The sequence below is a fragment of the Leguminivora glycinivorella genome, chromosome Z (assembly GCF_023078275.1).
Source record: "Leguminivora glycinivorella isolate SPB_JAAS2020 chromosome Z, LegGlyc_1.1, whole genome shotgun sequence".
Classification (NCBI taxonomy): domain Eukaryota; kingdom Metazoa; phylum Arthropoda; class Insecta; order Lepidoptera; family Tortricidae; genus Leguminivora; species Leguminivora glycinivorella.
In genome coordinates this window covers 14,948,863-14,972,047 of record NC_062998.1, presented here as the reverse complement: position 1 = coordinate 14,972,047, position 23,185 = coordinate 14,948,863, and the positions used below count along the sequence as shown (strand labels likewise).

The following is a 23,185-nucleotide window of genomic DNA, read 5'->3' as shown; positions in this document are numbered from 1 at the left end:
ATCTGCACATTTCTACATAATCCAACATTCGCAAGTAGCTTTCACCAGAACCCCAAAGGCGGCGGTTTTTTTTCGTAAAAATTATGTATTATTTTATTGAGAAATGTAAACAGCATTTGTTAACGCCGACTGCCTTTTTCGCGGGTTTCGTATGACCCACTCATAAAGCTAAGATGATAATTTTGCTTATTTCTGTATGCTGCATTTTACGTACCTCTACGTTGGTTGTTATTTTTTAATCTTATTAAAATGAACCATGTTTTAAATACATCATATTTATGATTATATTGGTTTAATTTATATTTGAATAAGACCCTTATCTAATATTTGTAGAATTAGTGGGGTTAGCCGAGTAAAATAGGTAATTCAGACGGTTTGACAGTGAAGTCGCGCAGGCGCGCTGCTCCCCGTCCTCTGGAGGGAGGAGCTGCTTGTCGCCCGGCGCCCACCACATTAAATCCCGATCGTGCCTCATTCGGGTGGCACTGTAACACCTGCTCATCCCGTCTCGACTCACTTCATTCCGTGAATAACTAGAATGAAAGTGATTATCTTGATAGTAGTTTTTACGATCTCGGTAATAGGTTGCATAAACATACTCATTACTAACTTATGGAGAACCTTTGAGGACAGGCCTATGAATACATCATCTTTGTCGAACCGAAGTTTCCAGATTGTTTCAAGAGTAACTCTGAATGTATCGAGTAACAGACTAAATGCTAATAGACAACGCCGGTTAGCTGTTGCTCCTTATATAAGAAACAAAATTGCAAAGGAAACCGGCCAAAACAGGTCAGCTGCATCGACCAACGTAATCAGGAAGATTGAAGGCAGTCCTAGATTTCCAAACATACATGATGCCGTTTTAGAACTAGACAGCACCAAATACTTTTGCAACGATTCAGAATCAGCTGAATGTGCCACTCTCACAGCTATAATCGGGGAATCGATTCAGAAGGAGTTGTCCAGAGTTTTGACCTACGACAGTAATGTTTTTCGTTCCGGTTTGGAGAAGCTGAACACTTACCGAGTGCGATTTAATGGTTCATATGGACAACTGGTGTCGCGGGACGAGCTGATGTGCGGGCTGGGCCGGGTGCGCTTGCGGACGGTGACGGGGCAGGAGAAGGCGCTGGCGCGGCACGGGCTGGCCGCGCCGCCTGACCCGCTCCGGCGCGGGCGCCGCTACTCGACCTGCGCCGTGGTCTCCAGCGCTGGTGCACTGCTCGGCTCCCATCTAGGACGTTTTATTGGTAAATATCTGGGCGACCGAGCTTCGCTCGGTTCCATTTTAATATATCACGTCTTTAGATAAAAAAAACTCTTATAAATACAAAAACAAAAAAAAAGACAAAAAACAAAAACTTAATTTCTGGCCGGGATTCGAAACCCTGACACCTACGATCTATCTGCGTACATTAGACCGACCTCGTACGACTGAGCTAAGCGGAATCGATGCGCGCGCGGCGAAATTAACGACCATATTTTACGTTTACAAACGCGAAAGAAAAACTCATGAAAACTCGAAAATTCGCGTTTTCCGGGATCTAAGGCTACGCTAGATCGATTTTTCACCCCCGAAAACGCCCACATAACAAATTTCAGCGAAATCGTTAGAGCGGTTTCCGAGATCGTCGGTATATATAAATAAATAAATAAATAAATATACAAGAATTGCTCGTTTAAAAGTATAAGATTATGAACCTCTTTCTGTCTCCATTCTGCAATGATAACACAATGACGACTGACTGAATAGTAAAAAACATTATATATGTAGGTATAATACTTACGTTTGAATATTATCTTAAAATTGGCTAAGACGTGGTGAGAGTGACATTGAAAAAAAAAATTATACCTACTTGGGTACTACTTCCGCAGGCGTTTCCGACGTACCGTATCGGCAAGGCCACACTTGTATGACGAATAGGTATATTTGCGATTTATACTTAGGTAGGTATGTAAACCTGGGCGTTAGAATGAGGAAGCACCTGAATGAGCAAGAGAAAGTGACTAATAAACCCTTTGTATCCCAAGGGCGCGTATAGTATTGTATAATAATAATATGTATATAAGGTCCTAATTTATTAGTTGCAGATATTTTAACACATGATACTTTACATTAAAATAATTAACTTTAAATATAAATTAAGAAATCTTTTCATGTAACTTTTTTGATTTCATTTTCCTAACAAAAAAATTAATTATAATTTCGCCTAAAAAAAAATCATCATGTGTATTAATTATCACATGTCACAATAACACTGTCTGTCATGTCAACAATTGTTTGTTGTAAATGTCGTAAAGGTTCGGCGGGAAAACTGCACATGTCATTGAAGTGGCCAGTTACAGTTAAGTGGTACGTAAAAGAGGTAAGTACTAGAATCTGTTCAATGAGTTTTCATTTAATAATCACATAAACAGGGTGTTTTTACACAGAATTAGATTTAGATAGAAGAAACAAGTTCATTCATTTGTATGGCGGCCGAGCGTGTCAGATTTTGTACTGAAGTTGTTACTTGCCTATGATTTTAAATATGTCTCAGGCCCTTGAGTGTTCATATTTTTTTTGTGTTGTTGCAATTAATATTACTTAAAGAGGCATTATTAATGTTTTTGTTCACTTCAACTTACAAAAATTGACGCCCGAAAGCTGCAAGCTGCGATTAAAGACGGACAACTCAGTGGATTTCACTGAGTTCATTTGACACGCTAAGTAGATACGTTTGCTTGATCTATGGTATATATGACATCTGTGTGTTTTTACGTAGCAAATTTGTTTTTCCGTTTTCTCCAAAAAAACATCGTAAAAGCTATAATGTTTCACGGTTTAGGTAATATACTCCAGAGACCGAGTACTATCAGCTGTAAAAATATCTGCATCTAATAAATTAGGACCTTATATGTATACGCTCATATGTAGGTATTGTATGTATCAGTTAGTAGGGTCGAAATTAACCAATGTCACATGCATTTCAAATAAAACCGGTAACATCGGCTTGCCCTGTTTTTTTAGTCACTTCGTTCATCGCCATTAGATACCTATTGCCGAGTGAATCATCGTGTTTTCAACTAAGTAATAACCGTATTTACGTTTGTGCAGCGCTGTTTTAGTATATGTTAGTATATTTTCGTTAGACACTTCTATGTTTGCATACAGTTAGTGTCCTCAATATGTTTTGGTAACTAATCTGTGTAGGTAGTAGGGTATGCAAAAACCGTTAACTTAAAAAACCGGTTAATAACCGAGACTTTTCCTTCAAAACCGGTTAACCGGTTATTAACCGGTTTTGAGGATTTTTAGTAAATGGCCGTACTACGCAATAATTACCATTACCTTTAAAAAATCTGATGTTGATGATATCGTAGCAGGTATTACTTGCACGATGAAGATCATTTTTATCCAGTTTTTGGAAATTTTGTAAAATGTGGAAATTGCTAAAAAAAGGTTTGTGTGGTTTGAATGTGATTCGTCAGTTTTGCGTTTTCTAGGCATGTCGCGAGGGTCTACAGCTCCCAGAGCCCCTAGTAATACAAGCAATTGATGTAAGAAAACCAAGATCTCCATTTTACTTTTATTTAAAAAAATATAGTTTGAAATATACGGTAGACTCCGGTTACAACGACGCTCAAGGGACCGCTGATATTACGTCGTACTAACCGGATGTCGTACAAAACGAATTTCATTTCTTTTAATTAAAAGTAATATCTACATCTCTATTACTAAAACATTTCAATCAATAGGTTTATTTACAGGGTATTATTATCATAGTATTAATACCTTATTTTATTGTGAAAAAGTCATTTTTAGTATGCGTGCTTGCTTATCATTTGTAAGTAAAGCTAGTTTATACGCAATCGAAAAATACAAATTGGGTTCTATTTAGCTTATAAGATTAGACCCGAGGCGAACAAATTGTTATAAAAGCAATACTCCAAAAAGTTAAATGGCCACAATGTAATCTTGCTACTTGTTGTAGGCAAGACAGGGGGCCGTGCTTGGGTGGAAGTAGTTTTGTTTCCTCAATTTACTAGTAAAACTAAAAACGTTGTCGCTCGTCGTTGCAACCGGACTTGATGGATGGATTCTGTGTAAAATGTGTCGTAAAAAGCGGCTGGTCGTTAAAATCGGAGTCGTAATAAACCGATGTACTTTCATACTATCACATACGAAAACCAAATAAATACCTGTGCTTATGTCGTTATAAGAGGTTGGACGTTAAGTCTATGCGGAGTCGTAATATACTAACCGGACTCTACTGTATAGGCTACTTGACCCTTTTTCAAAGTATGTCTTATATTATTAATTACTGTCTAATTAAACGAAAAAAAATAGTACCATATTTTATTACGACTTAAAAAGCCGCAAAAAAATTATTTTAAGTTTACTTTTACGTGATTAGGCAAAAACAACATCAGCCATATTAATCTATAGAATATCTATGACATGACGTCAGTATATTTAGAAAAAAATATTTCACATTGTCACACACACAAGTCACAATTTTAATACAATAGAGGTTGCTTCTATGGAGATCAGATTACTACCTCTTATTTCCATAGTTGATCTGAATTATGTGACGTCACTCCATTGGCCAACACCGTTTTCGGAGTCCATAATTTAAAAAAAAACATACACACATCTTTAATTAAAAATACGCAGTCATCACGCACTTTTAATGCCCGCAAGCTATAAATATTGATTTCTTAAGTCAAATACTACAGAAAACAATAACTTGATGTGCTAAATTCGATACGAGTCTAGTAGCCTATTGTATAAAATGTATACTCGGTAGTAGACTCGGGACTAATTTTTAAAATAAAATAATTACAGATAATAATTTTGTCAATGAAAAGTAATGAATAAATCTTAAACATTAAATAATTACGTTCCAAATTTTGAGAAATAAATACAGTTTCGGTTATTAACCGGTTAGAGACTATAAAAACCGGTTTTTAACAGAGGCCAAAAAGTCTGCAAACCGGTTAACCGGTTAACCGAAAAACCGGTTAACCGGTTTGCACACCCTAGTAGGTAGACATAACTTGACTCGTTTCTGTTGGGGCAATAGCCTGCAATTAGCGCGAATTTGTTACTCACAGAGACAATAATACACAGGAAAACTCTGCACCTAATATAGAATAATAGTCCTTCCGTTCGCCATTTAGGGGCCTCGCCAAGGTACTATACCCCTTATTTCATACCTTCAGGTACTTAAGAGGAGGATGGATCACGATATGAAAGAGGATCTATTTGCGTTGGTACCCACAGCGAACGTGAACGTCATAACGACAATCTACATTTTGCTGGTGGAATTTGGTAGACTTCTATCAATCGTTATTAGATTTCACAATGTCTGTCTGTCGTCCGTTCGCATTAAAGTGTAGTTTGGATTGGTTTTACAGAACTAACCAATAACAACCTAACAGCTAGGTAACAGTCGTAAAGTAACAATAGACGAATTTAATTACTTTCTTTGAGCGGTTTCGAGCTTTGATTCGAGATACAATATTTCAGATTAATAAGTTAGTTACTTTTACAGCATGGCAGTCCTACTTACATGACTTACAGTATCGGTGTGGTGTTTAGTGGTCGGAGGTTGCAAAGCGCCAGGTGATCGACCGAGCATTGTGCACTTATCATCGGATCTGCGCGTGCGTGTGCTTTGTGGCCACATTGGCATGCGCGACCAAACCTCTTCGCCGAACGGCCCAAATCGTAACACGAATTACTTGAATTATTAATGTTCAAAGGACTTCACCGATTACTCAGTCGAAAAGGAAACAATCCATCTATTTTTACTATCTCACGCGGTTTCAAGCAATTGAGTTAGTTATCCTGGTTTGCGTTTATGTTGCGTGTTAGTATCTCTTAATGCCGATATGGCAGGCAGAGTCGTTATCTATCTGCGCCGATGTGGGTTCTGCGTTGGTTTATTCATGCTCTACTCTACTCAGCTCGCGCTGCTCTGAAATGCGCGTCAGCTCGATATTATGCTGATATGGTAGTTGATTATGTACCGGCAGTTTATAAAGAAATACGGTGGCGCCTTCACTTTTCTGTAAAACCTTCGCGTATCTCCAGGGAAATCCATTTAATAGTGCGAAAGATATTCAGTTGATAAAGGATGTATAAAGTAAAAAAGGCTAATCATGTGGTATTTATGTTAGTTTAAAGGTATGTTCCCATAGTTGCGTGAGAATATACCTATGTATTTTCATTCATAGTTAAGTAATGTCGGCTGCCCTAAGCAGAAATCAAGTATCTGGGTTTTGTCAAATTTTACAGTAGAGCGAAAAAACGATTTTTTTTTATTTTTCCTGATTATATGCTTATTAATTAATTGATAGCCTTTAAAACAGTCGAACTTTATTATACTAGATATCATTAATAGTGTACTATAATTATTTTTTCAAAATTATTAACACAATCATTTTAAAATACAAAAACAGCTTTCTGCGTAGAATGCGATAAGAAAATTTTAAAGCTTTTCTACAAGAAAGCAAGTATCATGAACTGTTTTCATTTAGCTTTGGTATGCTTGTTATTTTTAACTGTATCTAAAACACAAACTACAGAACGGATTTTCATGCGCTTTTCACCAATGAATATAATGATTCTTGGGAAAGGTTTTGGTATATAATTTGTTGAGATCTTGTTTGAATTGGTTGAAATACGTCAATTTTTGCTAATCAAGTCGGTCAAAATTCTGATGGCTGAGAGCTTTAATCGAAAACGCTGCCCAAACTGTTTGAGATATATTAAAACAATGTATGGCGAAATTGTGTATCTTTCATAGACATACAAAAAAGTCCGTAATAGCATATGTTTATCTTTTCAGGATAAATTACTATAACCATTTTTATGATAGCCCCGTCCGCAGCCGGGGCGGAACGCTAGTATATGTTTACAATATATACATTTTAGATAGATGCCTTCAATGTAGTGTATGTCATGCTTGTGTAAATTAGGTTTTAATATAAATGCAATATTGGAGTAATCCACGGAAAAGAAGCTCTAGTTGTGTTTGAATGCAAGTTGTCTTAAGATTATGGGTTTAAGAGGTTTTTCTGTCACGAAGAGTTCAAAAATACTCATTAAACTTAATCAATTACTCACGTTGTAGGAGACTATTTAAATAATAAAAAAATCCTCGAAAGGGATTTCCCGTGGAACGCACAATATTAATTAAGTACAGTAAATAGGTAGGTGCCTAAATACTCGAAGACAGAAAAAAATTATGAAAGTTACCTATAGTCTTCCTTAATTATAATAATAGGGAACTGTAGTTAAAATAAAATATTTTGTACCATGTACGAAATAAAGCATTATGAGCAAATAAGTATGAGAAAACGGGGAGAATCATTTTGGACGCCGTCCCGAGCGGTCGTGCCCGGAGCGAACAAATAAGCCTCATAAACAACTAAAAAGTCCAGCGAAAACAATAGATAGACCCATCGACAGATGGTAATGCTCTCGCCGCCGCGCCTACACCCAAGAGCTATCCCGCGTCGAACCGTAACACCCGCGACGCTGCCTATCTATCTATTTCCGAAACCCTGTGTTTGAAAGTGTTTATAGTGAAGTCTGACAGTGAATAGTTATAATATCTTTTTACGTGTACCTATACGTTCGATGTGTGTTGGTGCGCGACCCGCGACGTGAGGACCGTACCCCTGCGACGGCACCAGCGGCCTGGCACGGAGCTGTGGCAGCGACGGCCCTTACCATCAACACCGCAGCAAACTTGGTGAGCCCGTTCCAACTCTGCTATGCCAAAGAACTAGGCCTATTCCAAGTGCAAAGAGACTCAGGACCTAAGTACCTACTAGGGACAGCACAGGACGGCAGTACGGACTTACATTTAATCTCACTTATTTGCAGGAAAAAAAGGGTTACTAGATTTTAGAAGTAGATTAGTAACAGTCCCGCTCTGATCCTATATCTCAAGACTTTAGTAAGGGGCACTGCACGCTATCAGCAACCACACACATGATAGAAATAGACCCACAGGCCACGTACCCCCTAACGTTCCAGGCAACACCACGTAAGGAAAACCAACAGGGCACAAGTTACATACTCGTATAGATACACAAAACACATCGTATTTACAAACACACTCATACGCCACACACAGCTAATACACATACGACCGAACGCTATTATACAAATTCCTAACCACAAACCCCGCCCAAATACACTCACCACTCATATCAACACCATTCATATTAATATTTATTTACTTACATCAAAAGGAATACTCCCATATTATACTCGTAGGTTAGCCCTAAACTTACGCGAACCTAGACAAGCCCTATCTAACAATCAATTCCGCGGTAATTATTCAGCCTGGGGTCAAAATCACCTTAGCTACAGAGCACAGTATTTTCTTTATCTTTTGCTATATCCATTCCTCATTAAACCAGTAGGTTATTGCTGCCATTTCCATAATCGTAAGACACTCTATACTATAGTAAGTTTACTAGATTATCACATATTGAAATTTTATATACACATATACTGAAACGTATTCTGCGCGCTAACTACTTAGTGTCCGTTTTGGTAGCCTTAACTTGCAACATCAACCAATAAGTAGATTACGGTGCTTAGTACATAAGACTGTCTTTTTCTCTCTTCATCAAATCGCGGTGCAATTGCTAAGTGAGTTCTGGAATTAGGGCTCTCTCACCCTTTCAACTTAAGCAAAGTCAAACCCTCTAGAACACATACCTACGCGTCTCTCTTTTTTTTTCTTACATTCTACGTTTTTGTTTGGGAAATAAGATAGTGCCGCCCGGCAAGTAAAAACAAAAAGAATAGCATAAAACTGTTTTTAATTCAAACGTATTTTACCCTATTATACACAACCGAAAAAAAAAGTACACATTTGGTGTGTACTTACAATGCAATACTAGTAAAGGAATTAGGCACTGCCATTAAAGCTCTTTTTTTAATGTAAGGGCGCTTTCTACTTGCCGGTACCATTATCAATAGTCGTAAATATCGGCTAGTTTAAAACAAAAAAACGCATCATAAAACATGTGTTCGGTGTAAACAACGTAGAGAGATCAGCTTTGCACAATCATAGGGCTGCACATTAAAAACTCCGAACCATTGTCAGATACCCGGACAAAAAAAAAGCGAAACGGAATACCCCCGGAAGTATAAAAGAAAAGCAGTTGTTTTATGTTATGGCACATACCTTCAGCTGCTAAACAACGGACACGCTCCGCAATTGGGCAATATCACCACGACAAAGACAACAAGCTTTGCTAATTTTGTTGTTGCCCCAAAGGGCAGAGACCCTCGTATTTTTCTTTAGATAATTGTTCATTTGTCTAATTAGGCTTTAGGCTCATCAAAATATCTTTTCTTTTTCTAATTACGATTTATCATGACCACCATACAAGTAATACCCATGGAAAGAGATGGTAATTGTCTATATAGATCCATAGCAGACCAACTTAACAGGGTACTAGCCTCATCACCCGACCAATACGACCATCAAATAATTCGGAGCGAATTGGCTAGCTATGTTTCTGTTAATAGAGAGGATCCCAGAATTAAGCAGGCCCTATTATATAGCGTCACCGAAGCACATAGCAATAATGCCTATTCATTACAAGCGAGTAAGGATGAGATTGACACATACATTCGCAAGCAGTTCCACGATGGTTTTTGGGGTGGGGAAGATATTATTATTGCCGCATCAGAGTTTTTCGTCTTAGATGTGTACATCCACGGTATTTATCCAAACCAACCACTAGTCTACAAGGCACCGCCATGTCTTACAGCCCCGGCCAAGCCTATTCACTTATACTTTCAAAACCATCACTACGATAGCGTAATATTTAGTAACAACAGCGCAATCGCAAACAGTTCGATGCCAACCGCCAGCTCACTTGAAAACGCGGAGGGTATTCCTAGCTCCCAATCAACGCTGAGTATTAATAACTCCATAGAACAACAAGAAGCGGATGCCACAGGCCTTAGATTAATAAGACAAACGGTAACCAAAGCAGAGCCACGATTTAACACATATAGTAACTTATCTGTTGCAACGTGGAATGTAAGAGGATGTGCCTCGCAAAATGACAGACTGAATATAGATCAAGAATTAGCCGGGCACCAAATTACCATTGCTGGTCTCCAGGAAACACACCTTGCCCGGGGAACTTTCTCCTCGAATAATTATGACTGGATTCTGAGCGGGGGGAAACGCGCACGTGAAAGACGAGGCATAGCAATACTTATTAGCAAAGCAGCTAGGTACGAAATTATAAACACATACAATAGACATGAGAACATACTAGCTATACATATTAGACTACAACTCGGAAATCAAAAAGATCAAGACATACTGTTTATTAACACACACGTACCATCCGACTCTACGACATGTTTAAGTACAATAGGGACGATACTAAGACGCTGCCCAAAAAAGTAACGCCCATTCTATTAGGAGATTTCAATGCCCGCATTGGCAAGAATGATGTCACGCACCAGTCGCCATATATATGCAAGAAAAACTTAATTCATGAGATATCTAACTTTAACGGCACCCTTCTAACGAATTTTGTCGAGGAACACAATTTAGTGGTTAAAAGCTTATGGGGCCGACCATCGAGTAAAGTAACGTGGAGAATGGGAACTAAAGTCTCCCAAATAGATCACATAATATGCAGTCGAGCTAGCGCAACCATGTTTACATCCATCCAAGGTAAGTGGTCCAACAAGATCAAAACAGACCACAAACTTATTTGGGGAACGATCGGGAATTTAAACCCTGCTCGCAACACACCACGACATGGGACCCAACCCAAGAATCCACTAAAAAACGAGCTAGACACTCGATTCAACTATAAAGAAGTTAATTATGAGGCACTTCAAAGCAAGAAACATCTCATAACTTTCCAAAAAGAAGTAAGTAAAAATCTCATATCTTGCTTAGATGCGATCGCGCAGGATAGCGGGAAAACTAACAAGAACCCCACCTGGGAGGACCTTAACAAGATTCTAATTAGATCAACAAAGGTCATTCCGCAGGATTGCAAAATAAGATCCGAACGAAGCAAGATGGCCCAAGAGCAACTACAAAAGGCCCTTTTTCTAAAAAACAAATTTCCGAATGTACATTTGTATACAAAAAACCTCAGCCTAGCAAGAAAACGGTTTCGCAAGGCAATAGAACAGGACGACGAAGAAGAATGCGCCTACTTCTTCCGAAACCTCAGTGACCAACATAGGGCAGTACGAATGAAAATAACGTACAAATACTTGCAAAAACACCGCACAAAACTGTCGCGATCGCAGCAGAAATACTTTATCCCGATGGCCCAGTGGATTTCGGATCTTAGAAAATGTGAAGGCCCGATTGTGACGCCCATCGATTGCCACAATAGTACATTGCCGGACTCGGACAGCCCCGACAGTGAGACAATAAGTCGTATAATCAGGCGCATGAGAAACGGAACAGTCCCTGGCACAGACCAAATTGTCCCAGAACTGTACAAAGCGGCCCCCCCAGACTTTATCTCACATGTCACAAACATCATGAAAGATGCCTGGATTAACAACAAGGTTCCAGCAGAATGGGCACTCACCAAACAAGTTCCTATACCAAAAAAAAAAAGCCATCCCAAAGCTATAGGCGATTTTCGAAAAATATCAATTTGCAATGTAGGCTACAGAATCTATGCTAGTTTCTTATTAGAAAAACTGGATGCTACAATAAAACCACTTGGAAGTTATCAAGCCGCTTTCCTGGCTAATAGATCCACCGAGGATCACATCTTTACCCTTCGCCGGGTCTTAGATATAAACTGGAGGGAAGGAACGAAACTGTTTATAACGGCATTAGATATCGAGAAAGCATTTGACACCGTTGATCTAAATGCACTTAGGGACATTATATACTCTCGCACGAACGCCCCTCTCACCAATAGGATTGTAGAAGCATGCATGAACGAAAAAAACATTTGTTTCCTGGTGCGGACAATGCTCGGACACGGTTCAGAAAGGTTAAGGGGTAAAACAGGGCTGCCCATTGTCTCCCCGTTTGTTCACCATTCTAATGGACGACGTACTTCGTACGCTCGAAGAAGAAGACGAAGACGTCAGACTAGACCAAGACAAAGAAATCCGACTGCCAATCATTCTGTCTTATGCAGATGATCTAATTATACTAGGCCAGTGTATAAACGTCATCGACCGTTTACTTGGTAAGCTAATAACCCTATTGGACTCCGTAGGACTCAAAATAAACGCAGGTAAAACCAAATTAATAATAAGAGACCCAACAGCAGGTTCGACAATCGATCAACAGATAAGATACCTTGGCGAGGTACCTATACAGCCATTAAAGGAAATGAAATATCTTGGCACATACATCACCTCAGGTCATAACAGGAGAGCCACAATTAAGACTAGATGCGATCAGGCCGTAAGAAATTCAAAAATCTTGACAAAATTCATCAAGGAAAAGAAAGTTGAGTGGAAAATAGCGCGACTTATGTATAAAATGGTCATCTCCCCCGCCATGACGTACGGGTTAAACGTAACCGCCCTGACAAAAGCCAATAGAGCCCGCCTAAGACGGTACGAAAGGCACATACTCAAGGAAATGCTGCTTGTAGCCAGGGATAGCCCGAAACAAAAGATACACGACATCCTAGAAGGTAAAACGATTACCAAAATCATTAAAGTCCGCCGACTCTCATTCTACGGGCATGTCCTTAGACGAGAAAGCCCCCACCTTCTACACGCAGCGTTAAAATATAAAGAAAATACGAGGAAGGAGGGACGCCCAATATACACTTGGGAAGACTCCCTAAACCACGACATTCGTCACTACACTAACAGACCCAGATGCTATTGGGAACAGATTTCAGAAAATAGAAGTAGACTAAAGAAAGAAGCTGAGAGAATTTACAGGCAACCGGAAACGGACACGGAGTCAGAGCCAGAAGAAACAGAAACCGGCTGCAGCACCAGCACCACTAACACCCCCCAGGTGACCTAATACGCCGGAGTTTGAATTAGATACCACCTAATAAAAACGATATATTGCTACCCCGACACACAACGAAGGGGAAGAAATAATTCTTGTTATAACAATTAAAGCAGTCACCTATCCTCACATACCTACTATTTATTACACACCAAGTATAATATCTATTCACCCCACGCTGACTTTACGATGCCTTGTATTCGGGTCGGCTCCAAACTCCCGTCTCTCCTACTATCCTGACTGCAAACCCTACACTCCCCACCCTATCTACTGGGTGCTCCGGTGTCTTGGACAGGCTGCGGGGGCCTACGGCGGGGCAGCAGGGGTTGTTGCGCAATGAGTCGGTATGAAAACGTACTCTGTCTGATTCTGCGTTCGAGTCTTAGTCGGTGAGATGTGACGCAGACATATCCAACGACTCGCTGCCTCTTAGGCTCAATCATCAGAGTCACGTGAGCCTACAGTGCTATTTCGTAACAAAATCTCCTCCCCCTGTAATCTCCCCTTCCTAGTCCTTGCAGCAGGATCTGCTGGCTGGAGTTACCCCCTGAATCTGAATCTGATTATGAGCAAATAAGTATGAGAAAACATGGACAGCAGTTATTTTTAAATCCAATTTCTACTTAATAAGTCAGGTAGAAATATATAAAGTAACTGAGTTGAACGTGACGTCACTCAATTCAATTTCATATAAATTCCATATTAGCAAGCCGTTCAAATTCGTTTTGACAGTTCTTAAAACGAAGCTGATTTGATTAGGAGGCAAGTAGCCTATTGATCAACTAACCAACATGCAATAATTATGTAAGTACATATTATGATCGTTATATGTATTTTCGTATTTTGGATAAAATAAGTTTCATATTAAATAAGACAAAATCCTCGTGATTTTACTGTTTACATCTGGTTGTTTTAATACTAAGGCAATTTCTACCTGAAAACCCAAGTTAATACTAGGGCTCGCGGTCGTGACCGTGTATCGTGAACACGTAGCCGTACGTCCGTTGCCGTGATACACGGCAACGGATTTCTGGTTCGTTCGTCACGTGAAATTAGATCACGTGAAATTAGGGTACGTGAATCCGTGTAGATCCGTGTAGGCGTGACACGAATTCACGTGACACGTCCGATTAGTTCGCCAGCGGCGCGGCGTTTAGTGAAGATACGATCGGATGTAGTCTCTGAGAGGTATGAATAAAAATGTATCGTGAGTTTTCTTATGCGTAGCTCTTAATTATTTTTCAATTAAATTTTATTTTTAATAGTATGGTTTTTCAAATATGAATATTCAAATATAACCAAACTATAAAATATCCGGGGTTTTCGATGGGCTTATTTTAGAAGTGGTTATTAAACTTATTAAAACCCCAACGATATCGGTAGGTTACCTTTTGTAAGGGTAACTGCTTGATTTAGTAACCGTTTCAGATAAGTAGAGTTAACTTAATTAACCTCTTATGAAACAAACTCCAGTCATTTCAGTTATTTACTCTACCCATGGTTTTCAACAGTTGTAATTCGAAATTCAACTTATTATTGAATAACCACTATGTTGTTGAGTCATAAAATATCATAAAATATTTCGTCGTCCATTATTAAGTAACGTGACATCAAAACAATTTTTAAATTTCGATAAAATATTTTCTCGACAATTACTTAGGTTGTCCAATGTCTCATTCATAGAAATGTATTTAAAACTTAAGTTTTCATATTATTATATATAAGATAATTTGCACTGCTTTACATATTATATCTGGGCAACCGAGCTTCGCTCGGTTCTGTTTCGTATCCTTGACATGTGTCGCCATCTAGTTCAAAAATGAATAGTACCTACATCGAGCGAAAGAATTCTCAGCCTTAACAACACAACTACTGCACACGAGATGGCGCGCATTTCGCCACAAAAACTCAAATAGTGTATTTTCTATTCGTTTTAGCCTTGACCTGTGTCGCCATCTAATGTTTGCAATAAATAGTACTTACATCGACCGAAAGAATTCTGTCTTAACAGTACAACTACTGCACACGAGATGGCGCGCGAAGAAAAACGCATGAAAACTCGAAAATTCGCGTTTTCCGGGACCTAAGGATAAGTTAGACCGATTTTTCACCCCCAAAAACCCCCACATAACAAATTTCTGCGAAATCGTTAGAGCGGTTTCCGAGATCGTCAGTGTAAATAAATATATATATAAATAAATAAATAAATAAATAAATAAATATACAAGAATTGCTCGTTTAAAAGTATAAGATTGATTATATTTAAAAAATGGACTTACTCGTACTAGTTTGATGTCGTGACACTCGTGACAGAAGATTTCAAATTAACTGATGTCAAATGCCTCGCGATAGATCCTGTAGTGCCACCACGACATATCTTATCGTGGCATATCTCCACACCAAACTTCTCTTTATTGTTAAGAGATTCAAACATTAACAGTAACAAAACAACAACGACCATAACTTTGAAATTCACAGCTAAAGTAATGCTTCAAGTATTGATCAACTGGGATCTTACAAGTGACTAATTGAAATAAACTAAAATTCTAAACTGCCCCGTCCAGATTAAATAAAAAAAAATCCCAAGAAATAAAAACAACACATCGCTCACTTCAATCAGCTTCACGTACAAAGACTACTCGTAGTGCTCGTAAACCTTATAGTCTTTATTACCACGTGGTTAAACTGCACTTATTATCTACAAAATACCACTATATCTTACTTAGCTGACCTCGTTCGTTAAACAATAGAGTGCGTTAACAGAATATGGTAATTATTACTACCTAAAAGTATTCTTTAATGTGCCGAAACTGATAAGAACTGCAGGTGTGATTTTTTTGTCTTAGCCGTGGCCCCGCGCACATGTATTCATATTTTTTTGCCTGGAGTATAGTATCATACGTTCTAAAGATTCGCAGAAACTTGCTCTTTTGTTCAGCTACACTGCCGTTTGCCTTGTTTACACTTAAGATTACGTTATATTCTTGCATAGTAACAAGTTTAAATATTCATTAATTAAATCCACTTGGTAGGTAAATAACTTTTTATAAAAATCTTTTTAATTTTCATACATAATAAAATTAATAAATGAAAGAATAAGAAATAATAAGTGTGAAAAGGGTATAACATAATAAAGCCTGACCAGAAATATATGACTACGCGCCATGTTGCGGAATTTCATCAAAACTATTTATATACTATTTACTCCATACTATAATAAACTGTCACCACATACAGGTCAGGCTTTAAGTTAGTGTCAAGTATCTGACGGCACATGTCAAAATAAACAATATTAGGATGTAAAACAGGTTGACATTTACCATATAGGAGGTGTAATGCAACGGGCAGTTCGCTAGTTTTGATTTCAATAAAATCGAAAACGGAATAACGCCATAAATCACTTAATTAAAATCATCTCTATCTCTACACCTTATAAAACAAAGTCCCCTGCCGCGTCTGTCTGTGCGTTCGTGATAAACTAAAAAAAACTACTGAACGGGTTTTCATGCGGTTTTCACCTATGAATAGAGTGATCCTTGAGGAAAGTTTAGGTATATAATTTGTTAAAGTTTTGTTTGAATTGATTGAAATATGAAAATTTCTAATCGAGTCGGACAGAATCCCGCTGTTTAATCGAAATCGCTGCCCAAATCGTTTGAGCTATATCAAAACAATGTATAGGGAAATTGTGTCTCTCTAATAGGTCTACAAAAAAATCCGCGATGGTATATGTCTATCTTTTACTGATAACTTATTATAACCATTTTTATGATAATCCCCCTGCGTAGCCGGGGAGGGCCGCTAGTTATATGTCTTATGTCTTCTAAATATATAAAAGAAGAAGCTGACTGACTGACTGACTGACTGACTGACTGACATATCAACGCACAGACGAAACCGCTGGTCCTAGAGATTTCAAATTTGGCACGTAGGTTCCTTATATAATGTAGAGGAGCACTAAGAAAGGATTTTCCAAAATTCACCTCCTAAGGGGGTCAAATGGGGGTTCAAAGTTTGTATGGGGAAACAAGATTAGTTTGACTATTTTATTCGAAACTTCACAGGAAGATTCCTTAAGACATATGACTGAATACGTGTTTCAGGTTTTTTGAAAATTTCACCCCTAAAAGGGTGAAAAGGGGGTGATAAAGTAAAAAAATCAATATGGGTATCGTTTTTATGGTTTATCGGGTCGCTGATCACGATAAATACAACGTTTTTAAAATCAAACGAGGCGGGAGTGAAATACCTTCTCCCCTGTTGTGGTGCAATGGGGTTTAAATATCAAAAAAATATATAAAAGAAGATATTGACTGACTGACTGACATATTAACGCACAGCCGAAACCGCTGGTCCTAGAGATGTCAAATTTGGCACGTAGGTTTTTTATATAGTGTAGAGGAGCACTAAGAAAGGATTTTTCAAAATTCTCCTCTTAAAAGGGTGAAATGGGGGTTCAAAGTTTGTATGGGGAAACAATGTTAGTTTCACTGTTTTATTCGAAACTTCACAGGAGGGATCCTAAAAACACATAACTAAAGACGTGTTTCAGGTTTTTTGAAAATCTAACCCCTAAAAGGGTGAAAAGGGGGTGATAGAGTAAAAAAACAATATGGGTATCGTTTTTATGATTAATCGGGTCGCTGATCACGATAAATACAACGCTTTTAAAATCTATCGAGGCGGAAGTGAAATATCTTCTCCCTGTTATAGTGCAATGGGGTTTAAATATCAAAAAATATATAAAAGAAGAAACTGACTGACTGACTAACTGTTATATCAACACACAGCCGAAACCGCTGGTCCTAGAAATTTCAAATTTGGCACATATGTTCCTTATATGGCGTAGAGGAGCACTAAGAAAGGATTTTTCAAAATTTTCCTCTTAAAAGGGTGAAATGGGGGTTCAAAGTTTGTATGGGGAAACAAGATTAGTTTGACTATTTTATTCGAAACTTCACAGGAGGATTCCTAAAGACATATGACTAAATACATGTTTCAGGGTTTTTGAAAATTTGACCCCTAAAGGGGTGCAAAGGGGGTTAAGTCAAAAACACAATATGGGTATCGTTTTTATGGTTTATCGGGTCGCTGATCACGATAAATACAACGATTTTAAAATCTAATGAGGTGGAAAAGAAATTTTCTCCCCTGTTGTTGAGCAACGAGGTTAAAATATCCAAAATAGCCATAAGTATAGGTTTAGTTTTTATCTTTACTTCTGGTTCAAGAGATTTCAAATTGACACGGAAGTTCCTTAGAGGAGCACTAAGAAAGGATTTTTCAAAGTTCACCTCCTAGCGTGATAATTTGACAGGGGCAAGGACAGGGACAGGGTCAGGGACAGGGACAGTGACAGGGTCAGGCACAGGGACAGTGACAGGAACGGGATAGGGTTAGGGTTAGGGTTAGGGATAGGGATAGGGATAGGTAAGGGATAGGGATAGGGATAGGGATAGAGATAGGGATAGGGATAGGGGAGGGACGGGGACAGGGACGGGACGGGGACGGGGTCGGGGACAAGGATAGAGATAGGGCCGGGGATAAGAATAGGGATTGGGGTCGGAATAATCGGTCGGCAATCGATATCTAGGCAGTGTAAAATGCAGGTGGCTCAGTGGGAAGGGATTAGTAAGTAGGCATCGGCGAGTATCCTGCATCCGTAATAACTATTACATTCAATATGCTGTAAGAAGATCGTTGTTTGCTTGCCTTTCATATGTTTACGTTTGCAATAAGTATAAGCAAAATGGAAAAAATTGTAAGCGATAATGTAAGGAAGTACTTTTTACCCTACCGACCATAGCGTCGAGATACTGGCTATGTGGGTTGTATGAAGTTTCCCCAGTATATTATTTATATAGGTAAAATACATACATATTCGTACCTACTACCTACGCTGTGTAACAATTCTACAATCATTGCAAGAATTTCTTTTAAAACAATAGTAATTTGTGTTAGGTACAGTCAGCCAAAAAGCAGTGTAAGGTTCTTGGCTGACCGTACAGCAAATAGATCAGTTACAATGGCCCCCCAGTCGAGAATTGCCCCGCTTTACCTTAATCGAAATAATCGCGGACAGATGTACCTACAAAGAAACCTACGGATCCAAATGAAAATCTTATTTTTTGTAAACGTTTCAATAAGAATACTTTTATTACGCGGGCGAAGCCGCGGGTAAAAGCTAGTATTGTATAAAAATCGAAGCAAAACATAAATATAAGTTTAATTCACATGAAAAAACTTTCGTCCCGTATTTAGTATAGGTACTAAGTGGTAATCAATAGTAGTCATTATTTGGTTTTCTCCCGGGCGTACCTAAAACGTACGATAAGTACCATGTAAGTACCCAAGGGAACCGACACCCGAAGCTCTACATACGAACATAGGTTCGGGCGGCGGCGTGTCACGGCGCGCGGCGTGTCACGTGAATCCGGGCGCTAAGGCAAGTACGTACGTACGTACGTACGAGGTACGTACCTTGCCGTGTTCGTGAAATTCGTGATCTTAGTACCGCCGGTGTTAAGATCACGTAGCTACGGTTCGGCGTGAATCACGTGTATCCAGAGCCCTAGTTAATACATGTATAAGCAATTACAAGCTTTTGACATCATAACATAGATAGACGCCGAAGTCAAGTAACTTCACAATCAATATCAATAGTTCTACGCTGAAGTCAAGTAACTTATCAATAAATATCAATATTTCTACGCTGAAGTCAAGTAACTTCGCAAATTTCGCAATCAGTATCAATATTTCAACTCTGAAGTCAAGTAACTTAGCCATCTAATATGAATTGCAAGTATCTTTCGTAAGATACTCGATTTCAAGATAGAAATAGGGTAGATACTTGACTTTAGCGTAGAATACCCCGTTAAAAAAAGATACTTGAATTTTTTAAAGTTCTGTATTTTGAAAAATATACATTATAAAAATTTCAAAAAAATACTGAAAGACGTATTTTGAAAAAATGAATCGAATGATGTAAAAAACCATTTTTTGGAAAATTTTGAGATACTTGATTTCTGCGTAGGGCAGCCGATGTTATGAATGCGAAAGTGTTTCTTGCTGTCCGTTACTTTTTCAAACTTGACAGTTCAAGATTTGTAGCGACTTTTCTACGCATCGGAGCACACCTACTATAAAATCTGGATGTACTGCAACAAATCCTATTTCCACGCAGAGAAGTCGCGGACAAAATCTAGTTATATACAAATATTAATCCTACACCGGGGCAAACGACGCAACGGAGCCACGCTGTTACGTCATCGCCCAAATCAATTGTGTAGTTGTAAACTTTATTGTTTGTTTTTTTTTCATGTTCTTATTTACTGTTTTTTTATTTATTTAAGTTTCATGACGCATTGGATTTATCTGTAATGTCACTGAAATATGTTTTTAAATAAATAAATAAATAAATTATCAATGCCAGAGCTCAAAATCTACTTTTAATGATTGATGTCTGGGATATTTCTCGTAGTCTGTTTCTACATGTAAACTAAACGGCACGCAAATGCTTCTTCTTATCGTATCGATTAATAATGAATTGTATTTTCATAGCTAAGTTAAAAAGTAAAAGGAGGTGTTATAACCGGCTGTAAGTCATAATTAGTAATTTCTTCAGGGGTCACATTGACACTATGTCATCCTGTAGGTACCTATATTAGTAATAATATTAATGTTAGTAAGTCAATTAAATTTATTAATGTTAGTATTGTGGGATATATTATTCTCAGAAAATGTTTGACGTATGTAAACCTAACGATTAGTAATAGTCTGTACTTATTGCAACACTTTGTTTTTATTTTTTATGTTTATTTTGTATTAATGTTGTTACTGTTTAATTGGTTCATAAGTACGAGTAACTTTTGGTGAATTTATTAAAATACAATTATTAGCATCGTATCAATAATAATAAAAATAATTTAGGCGTAGGGATGTGACGACCCCATCGCCCATTGGTTTTACCAGTGCAATCAGTCAACGCAGGGCAGCTTGTGGCGAGCTGTTGGGGAACAGCGACCCCACGTACCCGAGTGCTCCTGGGAGTTCTGTTACCCGTAAGGCGGGTGGGTGGGACAGTATTCTCTACCTCTGGCTTGCCTTGGCTGGCCGTCCAGAGTGGAGTCGTTAGGGCTACATGCCCCAGGGGTGGAAGTGAAAATTTGCATAAGACGCGAGTTGGTGCAGTGGCTTCACAGCCACTGGGCAGAAAGCGGTGTACACCTCTCGACACCCTTGAGTTCTCACACCGGTGTTGCCCTTGAGCCATCTTGGATGTCGATTTTTGTGGGGGCCCATCTTGTAGGGACGAGTCACCGTCTGCCGGAAATAAAATTGGATACCGTTTTATTAGGCAGGCGTCCGGTTTTTTATCCATAGCCCAGTATTTAGTCCATCACTTTCATCAAAATAGACCAGTTCATTTTAGATTCCATTAACTCTCAAATAGTCCTTACACCCTGGCGGGTGTTGCCTCTGCGCAGCGTGTGTCCCATGATACGGGTAAGGGCAACATCCGCTCGGTGTACCCCTTACATTTCATTAAAGTGTCGAAAGGGCCTCTACGTGTTGGCTTCGGCCCCGCGCACGCCTCCCAAAGGTCCGGAATACCATTGTTCCGTGATGGGAAAGACATAAAAATAATTTGATAATTTTTAGCAAAAATGAGACGACCCACATTAATTGACAGTCGTATAAACAAAACACTAAAAAACCTAATGGTGCATTGAATATGTTTATTCTATCATTGAGAATAAATTAGATTTGTAGAAAGAAATGCGTGTTTATTTAAAACATGACTTTAATGACTTACTTTTCATCTAAATATATAAAAGAAGAAGCTGACTGACTGACTGACTGACTGACTGACTGACTGACTGACTGACTGACTGACATATCAACGCACATCCGAAACCGCTGGTCCTAGAGATTTCAAATTTGGCACGTAGGTTCCTTATGTAGTGTAGAGGAGCACTAAGAAAGGATTTTCCAAAATTCACCTCCTAAGGGGGTCAAATGGGGGTTCAAAGTTTGTATGGAGAAACAAGATTAGTTTGACTATTTTATTCGAAACTTCACAGGAAGATTCCTTAAGACATATGACTGAATATGTGTTTCAGGTTTTTTGAAAATTTAACCCCTAAAAGGGTGAAAAAGGGGTGATAAAGTCAAAAAATCAATATGGGTATCGTTTTTATGATTTATCGGGTCTCTGATCACGATAAATACAACGTTTTTAAAATCTAACGAGGCGGAAGTGAAATACCTTCTCCCCTGTTGTGGTGCAATGGGGTTTAAATATCAAAAATATATATAAAAGAAGATATTGACTGACTGACTGACATATCAACGCACAGCCGAAACCGCTGGTCCTAGAGATTTCAAATTTGGCACGTAGGTTCCTTATGTAGTGTAGAGGAGCACTAAGAAAGGATTTTCCAAAATTCACCTCCTAAGGGGGTCAAATGGGCGTTCAAAGTTTGTATGGGGAAACAAGATTAGTTTGACTATTTTATTCGAAACTTCACAGGAAGATTCCTTAAGACATATGACTGAATACGTGTTTCAGGTTTTTTGAAAATTTAACCCCTAAAAGGGTGAAAAGGGGGTGATAAAGTCAAAAAATCAATATGGGTATCGTTTTTATGGTTTATCGGGTCACTGATCACGATAAATACAACGTTTTTAAAATCTAACGAGGCGGAAGTGAAATACCTTCTCCCCTGTTGTGGTGCAATGGGGTTTAAATATCAAAAATATATATAAAAGAAGATATTGACTGACTGACTGACATATCAACGCACAGCCGAAACCGCTGGTCCTAGAGATGTCAAATTTGGCACGTAGGTTCCTTATATAGTGTAGAGGAGCACTAAGAAAGGATTTTTTTAAAATTCGCCTCCTAAAGGGCTCAAATGGGGGTTCAAAGTTTGTATGGGGAAACAAGATTAGTTTGACTATTTTATACTAAACTTCACAGGAGGATTCCTAAAGACATATGACTAAATACATGTTTCAGGTTTTTTGAAAATTTGACCCCTAAAGGGGTGCAAGGGGGGTAAAGCCAAAAACACAATATGGGTATCGTTTTTAAGGTTTATCGGGTCGCTGAGCACGATAAATACAACGATTTTAAAATCTAATGAGGTGGAAAAGAAATTTTACCCCCTGTTGTA

The 23,185-nt window shown here is 38.5% G+C and overlaps 1 protein-coding gene across 1 annotated transcript in view; it reads left to right on the top strand.

Annotated features, from left to right (window-relative positions):
- Positions 1-716: 716 nt before the first annotated feature.
- Positions 717-23,185, top strand: part of LOC125241706 (beta-galactoside alpha-2,6-sialyltransferase 2) — a 34,409-nt gene continuing 11,940 nt past the window's right edge. The window contains exons 1-2 of the mRNA XM_048150303.1: positions 717-735; positions 906-1,253. Coding sequence (XP_048006260.1) covers positions 717-735; positions 906-1,253 — 367 coding nt within the window. The remainder of the gene's footprint in view (positions 736-905; positions 1,254-23,185) is intronic.